Below are 13210 nucleotides of genomic sequence, written 5' to 3' on the forward strand. Positions count from 1 at the left end.
CTCTTTAGACAAACCTAACAAAAGGGTCTATGAAACACAATTTTCTGTTTTAAGTATCTATCTTGTGTTGGTTCATAGAACAGCCTCACCATATGGTTACTCATTATTTTTCAAGATGTATAACATGCAGAATAGAACATCATTAGAAAAGTGTAGAAACACACAGATGATTAAAAGAAAGGCATATGGAGAAAATGTGAACAGAAAAGCCTGAAGAAAGGAGAAATGCAAAATAATAAACCCAAATAGATCCTATGTGATTTCAAGAGCTCACTATAATCTTGTAGACACAAAACTCTTGCAGTACCACTGTCTGGCTGTGCGTACTCGTTTTGAGAGGTAAAAGTGTCAGCTCTGCATAATTTTAACAATTAAGCCATGTGTGCCCCTTCATTTTTAGTTTTAAATTGCACAGAACAAAGATTTGCGTTGCATAAATCCATTTTGAATAGGCTACTTAATTGGTACTTTAAGTCTAATACACCAGCTGCCTGAGGATCTGGACAACAGCCAAGCATCCTAAGTTCAACACGTACAGTAGCTCTGTCTGTTCTTTCTCTTAGCATAAAGGGACTTCAGCTGCTGTATCTTAAAGATACAATTAATGCACCTTCTGTAAAATTTGCCTTATAAAACCCTTCCCCAGCCCATTAAAGCATTTTAGTAAATGGTTTAACACTCAAAAGAGCGATCATTATATTACGAAATTCTGGACTGAAAAGTAGCATGTACAAAATATTCAGGCTCCTTTCAGAGCAAAGAGCACAAGTCCAACGACTACTGAAATACCTGTCTTAAGCCTTTGCACGAGTATGACGGGATTTCTGATTGTTCACAGCAAGGGTATCTCACACAGATTCCTGGTCTTCACTTTTTCCAGTCATCTGTGAGCACTCTGGAGTTCGATCCTTAATTTGGTCATGACAGTGTTAGATAATATGAAAGCAGAGCCCCAGCCAAACTACTTGGAAAATCAACTGATCTTCAGCACTGTTTTAAGTCCCATTTCTAGAAGATCCTGACTAAATAGTTATTTCATGCAAAGCTATCTCTGAATTTTACCTATCCAATTCTAATCTCTGAATTAAGACTATGACTCATTTTCCATGCATTTTCTATGCATAGCTCCTCCAGCAATACAAATTCGAAGTATTTGGTTACTTGAGACAACTCCTGCCTTACATTTTTCCTGCCTTATATTCTTCTATCCTTTTTTTTTTTTTTAAATAAAAACAAAAATTTAAAAGATCATCGTGAATTGTGACTATTTACCAATCCTTCCCAGACTGGCATTACCAACAGATATTACGGGACATTTGCTCTTTATTCCATCAGTCAAGCATTTCACGAAGTTCTGAGAATAACTGGATTCTGGACACACCCAAGGTGGGCCTGAGGTGAAATGCTTTTCCATGTGAGAGTAAAGCTCTGATAATACTCTTTGAGGATGTTTGTAGCAAGAATATCAAAGCTTTAAAATTCAGGCCTAGAAACTCAGTAGAACTTGCCTTGAATGCCAATCAATTTTTTTTTTTTCTTTTTAAACTCTCCCAGACAGTAAGATACTTGGCTATTTATCCTATAGTGATTTTTTTAAATTTTATTTTCATTTAATAATATTATGAGACAAGTACAGGGCAACTGAACACTTCTTTGGCATTTATATTCATAAATAAAGGCAATCATTCTGTTTCTCTTTAAGTAGAAAGGAGAGATGCTACATGAAGCCAATAAGATGATAATACATGTTTTAGCACTATCTGCACGTTATTTTTTTCCTATCAGATTTCTTTACAAATGAAGTTGTGTTAAAGCTTCTGTTTCGCAAAAACTTAAATTTCAGTAAGCATATGTTGAGAACACTCCCAATACCACAGTGGGTAACAATGCATTATAGAGTGTCGAGTAAAGCTGAAACACCTTGGTAGGACCTTTTGAAAATAAAGGGAATAGCACAGATTTATAACAAGGCAGAATTTCATCCCCTGTGTGTATACGTACTAGAAAATCCAAATCTGATCACAAACAACTTCTTCCTTTTCCTTTTCTCACAGTATTAAGTAGCATAAGTATTCTTGAAAGGTGAATTTTGGATTCAGGTACCTAAAATATTTGTCCGAGGAAACGTCTAATTATATTATGAATTATGGCAAACACTTAGATTCCATTGAAGACAACAAACAACATTTTCTGTAATTAATCACTACAGTTTAAATACTGATGTCAGAATATTAAAAGTTTACAAGGCACTGGTCATTGATTTTTCAGATACAATAATAAATTTGCAAATAATTACAATGAATAAATCAGTTCCAGAATTATATAGGATTTCACGAACATAAATGCTTTCAAAGTATGCCCAGGTATTTGTAAAAATTTTTTTTTTTTTTAAATATAATTGATGTACCCATCATGACTTCAAAGTGACCCATTGGCAAAATGCCCATGGGCTTGAATAGTAAGTACTAGGAGAAGGCTTTTTAAAACATGAACATGACTGAAAAGCTATCTGCTTCACTGGATTTTAAAAACTGTATGCCATCCTAGAATTTACATTAATACAGAAGCTTAATTAAAGCCTCGTTAACAAGTATCACGTGCAAGTACTGTGACTTGTACTGAATTTAATCTGGAGCTATTCAGAAATGCCAGCTGCAAGAAATAGTGTATTTTCTTACAAAACCCTGCCAAAGGGCCTTTTAAAAAATTCTGCAAACTCTTATGGATTGTAATAGACATTTCCAACTCCTGAAGCCAAAGGATGAATCTACAGAAACCGTTAATAAGTCTTCTACCTGATCCTATTACAAATATTTATCATCACGTGAATACTCTGAACTCTACCTCTTATTCTGCTTTTGAGACATCTAAAAATGAACTGTTCAGTTTCAAATGTAACCAAAATACTGGCACGTTACTCAGGTCTACTTGAACAGCATATTCTACGAAAACATATTTTTCCTGCAGCAATTCATGTTTTTCTTGGGTTGCATACAGGTTGGCATGCTCTGCATCACAACTGTTTCAATTCACATGTTGCAGACAAACAGAATACAATGAAATTAATTTACTAAATTATCAAACTGTTGTTTATATGAGAAAATAATTTACCTTGCAAACCTGGCTTATGAACAACTGTTCATTCTAGAGATCTGGCAAGTGTAAAAATTGCTGTTACAAAATTACAGGGTTTGAGCAGCAAGCTCCTGTTACACACAAATATGTATAGCAAGCCAAAACACTAGGAAACAACACCTAATATTGAAGGAACCATGTAAATGGGTAACTCTTTTTTAAAAGGGCAATTCTTCTACGATTATTGATAAAGTCTTAGAGTATTTACAGTATTGCAACAAACACCCTGCAGATCATTTCAAGGGCAGTTCAAAACAGTAATAAGTTTGTCCTGCCATAGACAAACTAGTCTTATTCTCCAATTCCTCTAGCTAATTGCCTCACATGTGAGGACTGAATACAGTAATATTCTTTGCAGTGAACACAGCTACCACAACTTTCAAGCTTAAAAACCTACATTAGATGCCAAAATCTATTTCTACGCATCAAAGTAAACAACTGGATTTTCCAGTGAGTTGGTCACCTGCACATCTCCCCACCGAAACCAGAGAACTTAAGCCACTTCCTGCACCGTCTCTTTAGTATCCTGTAAGCTGCTTGCTACAGGATTGTAGTTTCAGCATAACATTTTTCATATCCTGTGCTGAGGAGTCAGAAATATATCAGCCTAAGTTACAGGCAGTCTTTTAGGATGGCAGTTTTGTATGTTTGTATGTATGTATATGCACACACACACACATATAAAATATATATATATATGGCACTCACTTTGACCAGCAAATACAAAAAGTCCACTAATGAAAGAGTAAACAGAGGTATTCATCAAGTTACCATCGTACATTGGGTTATAGCCACTTTAAGCTGATGAGACAGATGATATATGGAATCAACCATCCCCAGGGTTTTGCAGTTATGTTTATGAAAGATTAACAGCAGGCACTAATATGAGTATCATAACTCTTTTCAGGCAGTAGGTGAAACCTTGAAGAAAAAGTGGCTCTGTCTTCAAAAAAGTGACCTGACCTTTGCTTTGGTGGGTTTTTACTATGCAAGAAAAAAAGCACTGCATGCTTTCCTATGCATCCTTTCTAGCTGAGAAACTATTTTGTTCTAGCATTCAGCACGAAGGACTACATTTTATAGAAGTCAAATAGCATGTTATTAGTTCTAGCTAACGATAGCTCCACACCTCGTACAAGAAACGAGCCTCAGACTTGTAATATGTCATATCAATCATGAAAAGAATAAATACATAATTGGCCAAGAACCTTTGATATGCTTAGCAATTACAAATAATTTCTCACTGAAGAAAATACATTTAAGTGAATTTTACGGTCCTTTCCAGTTCTTTGGATATCAAAGGAACCCCAAAACCAGCATGCTTATGACTTACGACACTTTTGCTATAAGAATTTCTTGCAGCATGCAAAGAACTCTTTGTAGGGTAACTGTGATGTGTTGCACAAATAAGCTAACCTAACATTGACCTGACAACTGAAAGAAATCTGTTCTAAAAATGCAATAGTATGTACATGTCTTTACCTGCAGTTGCTGACAAAGTGTTTCTGAAACTTACCTCATTATAAGCAATAGTGTTTTCTGTTGGACGTAGAATACAGTGCTAGTCCCAGTAAATCTTATTGTATGATGCAGCAGTAAAAAAAATTAGTTTTTCCTTATAGGCTTTTAAGTCTTTAAATATTTTTAAGTCTATTGTGAAATGCTGCTTTCATGGAGCCAGATCCTGCGGTCTTTGCACACCTAAAACTTTGAGAGCTTTGCAAGTATAGCAGTACGAACGTGCCCAGGATCCGAGCGCAACACCGCTCTGCTGTTGGGCTTTATGCATATGCCCAGGTTTTCTCTGCCAGTTGCAGGAGTACCAGAGAGCAAAAGAAACCTGTGCGAACTTAAGACAAATACACTTTCTAAAATAAAGAGAGAATGGCTTTAAAGAGAACATGGCACATAATGCTACCGCATTTTGTGTTTGGCTAACATACAATTAAAAATTGTTAAAAGATTTAACCTTCTCTTGAATAATTACAATGCATTAACTGAATTTTAAGAAAGTGAAGTTCGAAAAAAAATCCTTACAGTAAGTTCAATAACAATTACCTTCTTCAGGAGAACCGTAGCAATCTCTGTGATGGCAGTATTTGGCTCCCTATAGTCTGTAAGTCAAAGAAACTGATACAATGATATAAACTGCTTTTTAAAGTGTTACTAGAGCTATGAACACTTTGGGCCCACTGCGACAGGTTAATTCTCAAATTTAACTTGAGGGAGAGCTTGCCGCAGTGAATAAACTGCAAGGATCCGCGCTTTATTTGCCAGAATGGTTTGCGTTTCCTTTTGATGGAGAAACGTGCATTTCAGACGTAAACTTTTGGGTAGCTAAATGTCAAATACCGGTGAACGAATGGAGGGAAGCATCCCGCAGGTCTTACTCAGGTGGAGAGCCCCTCCTGGGTAACGTTCAAACCCTGCAGCTGGCACTGAGGCGCTTCGCGAGGGCCTGCCCAGAGCCAGGCCTTGCCCCGTCCCCACCAACCTCGACGCGTGAAGACCGCCGTCCGACCCCAGCCGGGTCGGTAATTCACGGCGTCACGGATTTTTATCATTTATTTATTCATTCATTTTTAAACAGTGTTTGCGTGATCTCCTTTCAACCCAAGCTTCGCTTCCAGCTCTTAACGCCACCATGTACCGCCGGGACCGCTCGGGCCGTGCTTGCGTAACCTGACCCGCGCCATTGTTGATTTCGCTGTTGTAGGGCAAAGGCTCTAGGGCGGCCGATAAGGCTGTTGCCATGGTGATGAAGGAGCTTCCGAGGGAGGAGTCGGCGGAAGAAAAGCCCCTCCTTACTATGACATCACAGGTGGGCGGACCGCTGCGCTCTGAGGCGGCAGCTGACATATGTTAAGCTGACAGGGAACGGCCGGTGCGGCGGCGCCGGGGCTGTAACGGCTCCCGTCTCACCCAACGGGCGGCTACAGCTCCAGCAACAGAAAAAACGACCCCAAAAGCCTCCCCCCTACCCAAAATGCCACCTACAAAAATTGAGGGGGGGAGGGAATAATTAAAAAAAAAAAACAACTCATCTACTCTTTAGCTTTCCAATTGGAGTATTTCAGTTTTGGCAATTCTGCCTGAATTTTTCTGCTAGAAGATACCAAGTAATTACATTTCATCATTGAGTAACTTGGAAAAAATAGCTTTTTTTTAAAAAAAAAAGATGTTTTCACCTGAAAATTTAGCAAAAACACATTTTTCCCTATGTGAGGGGATTTGTAGAAAGCGCAGTATACATATGTCAGTTACCAGAAGGTTATCTAAAAACTAATTTAAAATGTCAATTATTATTCACGCTGTCAGCATTCAAGTAACATAAGTCTTCATTTACAATGCATATATAAAATAAGAAACCACTTTCCAGTAGTGTCATTTTAAATATTTCACATGCCTTTAAGTTTTCGCCAGGATGTCACTCCTGTTGCAATTCGGACTATTTTGCTTTGCACGCCTCATTGTCTTCATTTCTTTTTTTTTTTAAAAACAAATTTAGTCAATGAAAGGATGCAACTTCATCGTTCCAAACTTTACAGCGTTAGAGTAACCATCAAGTGTTGGATGGTTTCATTGGTCTGTTGAAGACGCTGACTGAGGCACCGCAGTGAAGTACAGTGGCTCCATCTCACCGCAACGGTCCATTTTATTCCCCCTGCTGCTAACATATACAAATCCATTTCTCACGTCAGTGCTGTAAGAGGCTAAAGTGACACTACCATTCAATGCTTCTGATTGGGACAATTCAAGAAAAGTTATTATCTGCATAGTAATATGCATTAGAGTAGCCATTCACTTAGTTTACTGGTTAATATTCAGCACATGTTATTTCTGTGTGGCTGTAGGTTTAACAGAGGTAATTTCACCACATGGTTATTCTTACATGAGAGACTTCAACAAGATCTACGTTCCTCTTTTATTCCTTTGACACTTTAGGATAACTACTGCTTTACTTTCTGCAAGTATTCATGATGCACAAAACGCCAGCACACGCTTGTCTGAGTGTACAAGATACACCGCACTCACACAACAGAAGAGCAAATAATTTTTCTATACTTTGCAAACCAGGTCTGGCCATTTCCTCCTCAACCCCTGCTGAACACCATGTTTCACTTGTGGTGAACTCTAACGTCTATAAAGTCACGGCACAAAGGAAAAGGATGCTCTTTAATGCATCATTTCTAATTGTACACTAAGTGGCTGATGAACAACAATTAGAAATCAGCATGATACCCCCTCTCCCTTCCCCGCAAAGAAAACATACTGCAAAACTTCCATTGGCTTCAACAGGGCCAGGAGTTCAGCCTGGGTTCGTTAAATGTTTGATGCACCATTTGTACTGGTTGTCTGTCAGCTTACTCAGCAATAGTCTATGATAAAAAAATTTATTAGTAAAATGCTTGTGTCTGTTACCGTAATTTCTCCCACTAAACACAAGTATCTACTTCCCTGCTTTGCACCAAAGGTGTGCAGAAGCCAAAAGCAAGCAGAATCAAGGGAAAAAGTGAGTATTTTCCATAGCCATCTCTGCATCATGTGCGTGTGACGTGCAGTTATACAACCATATTGCATACATCATTTGTATCCTAATTGTCTGAATGTAGTGTTGTTTTAAGATGCTGTTTCTTCAGTATGTCTGTGTAAACCTCCTGTTGAGACCATTCACTCAGAAGAGTGCACTGCTATATTGCGATATACATTTAGTCATCACCAGAGTGTTTGTCTGTTCTTTACATGATGAAACAGATGGATGTGGTTGCAGCTCACAGAGTGATATATGCAACTTCCAAATTGGCTAGAAACAAACTTCCCAAGCCAGATCAAATTAGGTCACCCAAATAAGGCCTGGTCTTTCCAAAGTTATCACCGCCACTGAACATAGTAGAGGCATGTGATATTTACGTATGAATAGTATCTCTTCAGAAGTAATTAAACACATTAGATATCCGTGTTGCGTCACATCTCAGACTACAACTAACTAAGCAAGAAATTTGCAAGTAAAATGCAAGGATCAAGCCCAGGGAGAAGAGTATTTGCTTTTCTAAAACTAAATAATGTTAAATCTCCCATTGCCAAAGCCTTTGATAAATGTTGGACTTGTGGAATCAGCTTCTGTATTCAGTTGCTCCAGGAAACATAAGTAGAATCTGAGGTACAAAGAAGAGAGGCTAAATCCTTGCTTTCTGTCAGAAATAGTCATAACGTAAGGAAGCCCCTGAAGTCAAATTTTAAGAGATGCCTTTCTCCTCCTCTGTAAAATATTGTAAACATATCCAACATAGAACAAGTCAGATATATATACTAGCATTTCATTATGTTCTTAGCTGAGCTCCACTTCAAAAACATGACACTTGCTCATTGACACAAATAAACACCATGAAGTGAATTCTGATGAAATTTCCAATTCACAAGTTACTTCATGTCATGTGGAGTTATTTTATGTAATCATATATGGATAGAAATCTTTAGATAGCATGAATCAAAAAAGCCCTGCAGACTCCAGTGGGGTTATGCTGATATATGGCAACTGGGAATCTTGACCATTTTTCCAACATTAATAAGCATACTGCAATAAGCAGAGGCGTATTCTTGGTAATTTAATATGCCTTTCAGTATCTACTTTCTGTGATTCTATCTCAATTATTTTTAATGAAAGTCACTTCATTGGTATGAAAAAGGCATTCAGTAGTTGCCAAATTTAATGCATCAAGCATCAATAGACAGAGCGGGCTTTCAGTACTAATAGGATTTCGTAGACTATAACTCTACACTATGTTGCTATCTCCCTTTATCTTGTTATGATAATTCAGAAGAGACTGAGACAAATGAAAAAAGGTACTTTTGATATGAACAGAACCCAGAAAAAGAGAAAGAAAGTTTACTGAAAGTTCAAAGGTTAACACAAAGTTCATCTATGAAAAAATATACTGCTAACTGAAGCTAATATGAGAAAATTGTGCATAAAAGGTGATTTGAATTCCAAAGTAAGATTTCTTTTTAACCTTCTTCACTTCTTTGCATTTCTCAGCAGGAAAAAAGGCTCACTTGAGAATTATTATCTAATAAGAATTTTAAACCTAAATACTCCCTGAAGTCAAAGTTTAATTGTACAGTCAACTATGAAATTCTCATTTACTACAGGTCAGTGAACTTCAAAAGATCTGATACAATGAAGTACTTTGATGCACACTTAAAGTTTAAAATATGATGAACTGCTTTATGAGTAAGGAAAAAAATGCGCGCTTAAATGCTGTGCCAACCCCATTTTAAATCAATAAATTTCCAAGTATTACGACCTTTATTTGTCCCAGACTCATCACAACTAATTTAAATGTCTCAGAGTACATACATTGAGAGCTTAGCTGTGGTAGAATCCCTATAAAGATAACAGAAAGACACAAGACCCGCAGGAAGTGATTCATGGTCAAGACGGTCCTGTGGCAAATATATCCCCTGGGATACAGAAGTCCCTGAAAAATTCACCAATAGGAAAAAGAAGTGCAAAATACTTCTTGAAAGCTGTCCCCTCCATTCTGTTTACAACAGGAAAATATGGGAGCTGCCTACTTAGAACATATACAAAGTACACAGCTATTGCTCAGAATACTATTTTGATACTGACTGCATACAATTTAAGAAGTTACACTAATAACTTGTTTTAGAATTTGACCTGGAAAATAGAAACTTAAGAAGTCAAAATTAAATTATTAGTTAAAAAAGTGCTGAAATGTATCCTTTCTCATGAAAAATACAGGCAACAATACAGAATTTTTCCTATAAAGATATATTTCATGATCACACCCCAATTATTTTCATCAGATACTTTTTTTCCTTATTAAAAGAAAAAAGACTATGCATAATCTCTCCATGAGCCATCAATTATCAGTAAGAATAGGAACAACTTTTTGGAAAAAACTTCATTTACATGCCATTGGTTGGTCGAGGTATATTTGTATTTGCTCAAGGCCTTATAAGTGAAACACAAACATTTCCAGTGCTTAAATTACACCGTATGTTTTCTTGAGACCCAGGTGATCTGTCAAATGCTTCCTTTCAACTTCATTACGGAGACCAAATAAAGGTGGCCAAGCTTGAGCTCCCATTGGTGCTAGGAGATTTTATGATGCGCATGTCAAGGGTTCACTGTCTGAATTTGATCACATAATCACTGTTTTGTATCTAAAATTTAATAGTTGTATTTGTTCAGAATCAGTCATGTCCTTAGCATTAGGCTTAGTCCACCCTGCAAATGTTTACTCAATACCATTAGAACAGAACAGCAGAAAGTTACAGTTAATATAGTTAGCTTCCCTAGCTTCCCTTCTCTTTTATACCAATACAAATCAAAGGTAACTCCATTTCATCTAATGGATATACATTAGTGTCAAAAAACCTAAAAAGGCATAGAACCATGCCTATTGTAGAGAATGATGGTAATCATCTTTGGATGACACTGATTCACTTTTCATTCCAGTCTGCCCTCCATGGACAGCGGTAGTTTCCACACTGATTTTAGCTGAACTAGTCCTATGATCATATTTTTATATTCTTTCAAGGATTAATGATATATAGAAGAAACTGTTAATGAATGTTTCTCAAATCAGTTTACTTCCATTTATTATAAAAGGTTTAGTTGATCAGCGGCCACTTAAGCATTAGTTAAGTCTATTAAAAATGGGTAAATACAGGGAGAGTAAAAAAATACAAAATATGTAAATGCATGCTTAGCAGCACAAATATTAATTGATTCTTTATCTCTAAATTAAACACTGCTCAACATTTTTATTATTATTGCATTTAGGGTAGTACATATAATTTCAGTAGGAATGTTCTCATGAGAATAATAAAGAAAGTTGCCCTGACAATATGTTTAAAAGTCAGGAGCTGGCTGCTTGCCTAAAGTTAGACAGATTTCTGTGCCACAAACTGAATAGATTTTCTCATGAAAAAAGTTATAATTTTAAATTACCGTGGAAATTAACAGTAGATTTTTTCCCTAAAATAAAGAAGTAACCATATTGTTTCACATGTTTTGAAGTGCCCTACTGTTCCCATAGGCACAGAAAGATTTGGACAAACAATTCCTTATAAATAATACATTATGCTAATTTAACCCTGTTTTTATTCATGAATTACTTGTGAATAGGAACCCATTTTCAGAGAGACTGTTGATTCTTCATTCATAGCAAATACTCTAGGTAAATATATACTATCCTTTGAAAGGGTTGCAAACCACGTACCACAATTGTTCTATTCAACAAATCTTGCTATTTGTACAGTGAAACTGTTCTACCACATTTGAAGTCCTACAAATGCACATACAGCTTTCAAGTTTCAAGCTGCAAAACATTTTAAAGCAAACACACACACAGTGATGTAACTGTATGGAGGAAGACCGCATAACTTAAAAGGAAATTATGATTTGGCTCCTGTGACTACCCTTAGTAACACATCTGAAAACAGCCTTATACTAGATATACTGGAGAACTGTGTTTTGAAGAGTCAAGGTGATATCAAAGAAATTAGAGCCCATATATGGAAGAACAGCAAAAGCACAGTAAAAGACAGCTTTTGTTGCATGGGAAGTCAGCATAGGGCATTTTCAAAACAGCTGCAAATTAGTAGGAATGACATGAGTTTTGCAAAAGGGACATTTTGTGATAAACCATGGTATTTCTGATACTGTTTAATTCTTCTCCATCTTTACAGTCTTCATGCTGCTACAGCACAAAGATCTTGGCTTAAAAGTAAGAAATGCTAGTGCATCTTTCCTCTAAATTGCCATTTGATTATGCACCATGCTCAAAATAGTACATAAAGCTATATATAATCCACTACTGCAGAAATTCTCAAATTTATCTATGGATCACTGGCAGTTCACACAGCATTTGTACATGCCACTCAGTTCTGTGTGCTGGCTGCCTTCTTCACTTTCAGATGACGAAAATATTAGCAGATTCCAAAAGCATTAAATGATTTTTTCCTTTTAACTATTTTGAAAGCAATAATTACAGTGGTCCTAGACACACAGTAAGATTATAAAAGCAGTATACACAACATGAATGAGAAAAGGACTCCTCTAATTTTTATCCTCTGAACCTTATTTAATGAGAACTGTGGTTCTCCAAGTTAGACTTCCTCTTCAGTGGGAGTTTCCACACACAAAAATAATACTAATCACAATGAATGATACAGAAACTAGAATCTACTCACATGACTAACCATTTCTCCTCTGTAGGTACTATCATGAGGTTTGTGACTCTCCAGGCTTCCCTCAGCACAAGTTACTCTAGTTCGGGGCTTTCTCAACAGATAATACTGGATTCTGTAGCCTTCCTATTCCACAAGGCCACCCCAGCCCGCATTTGCTCAGCTTAAGTGTGAAATTTATTAATCTCTCAGTTAACTAGTAGGCCATTTTAGGAGGCTAGGATGTCAGCAGACTAGGTATTTTCATAAGCTACTTTAAAGAAGTCATTTCTGTAATATTAATATTTTATCATTTCTTAGTGGCTATGTTACTTCAAGGACATCTAAGCATCTACAAGGATTAGTTAATCTAGTCTTTGAACACCCTTGCAGGATAATTCTCCAGTTTAGATAAGGGGAAGGGGTGAGACTAAGACACAATCGACATGGTGATACCACAGAGGCAATATATGATCACCTTAATGGGGGAGAGGGCAGGGTGAACAGAAGGCACATCTCCTGACTTTTGATAAACAGCTTCTTTTAATTCAAGTGTGGCTAAAACATGTAGATGTTAATGCAAAAGACAGATTTGCAGTAAATCATGCTTTCGTATGAATAGTACAGGCCAAACTGTCAGTCAGTGCTTCGTCAAAATACAACAGCAAGAGCAACTTTTCCTCCTTCTCCTGTGGCTCTGATCCAGCAAGGCACTTCAGCACATGCTTAACCTTGAGTTTTGCAGGACATGCTTAAGTGCTCTGCTGGAATGAGGCCAAAATGCAGGAGCCAGACACCACTGCAGTTTCTGTGTTGGGGTACTGCTCCCTTTTAGTTTCCATAGTCAGACCAAGAGTAGCAGAGGGGAAGAGCTGGT

General features: G+C 37.0%; 1 protein-coding gene across 6 annotated transcripts in view; it reads left to right on the forward strand.

Moving 5' to 3' along the window:
• The window catches only part of PEX5L (peroxisomal biogenesis factor 5 like), a 119192-nt gene that overhangs the window by 64872 nt on the left and 41110 nt on the right, over nt 1-13210 (forward strand). For 2 of the 6 annotated variants that reach the window (XM_068954424.1, XM_068954429.1), the window contains exons 2-4: nt 4043-4108; nt 5852-5956; nt 7610-7648. The exons of 1 other annotated variant lie outside the window; for it this stretch is intronic. In XM_068954424.1, coding sequence (XP_068810525.1) covers nt 4043-4108; nt 5852-5956; nt 7610-7648 — 210 coding nt within the window. The remainder of the gene's footprint in view (nt 1-4042; nt 4109-5851; nt 5957-7609; nt 7649-13210) is intronic. 3 more of the 6 variants (XM_068954426.1, XM_068954430.1, XM_068954427.1) reach the window with 2 other exon arrangements.

The sequence above is a fragment of the Struthio camelus genome, chromosome 9 (genome assembly GCF_040807025.1).
Source record: "Struthio camelus isolate bStrCam1 chromosome 9, bStrCam1.hap1, whole genome shotgun sequence".
Classification (NCBI taxonomy): Eukaryota; Metazoa; Chordata; class Aves; order Struthioniformes; family Struthionidae; genus Struthio; species Struthio camelus.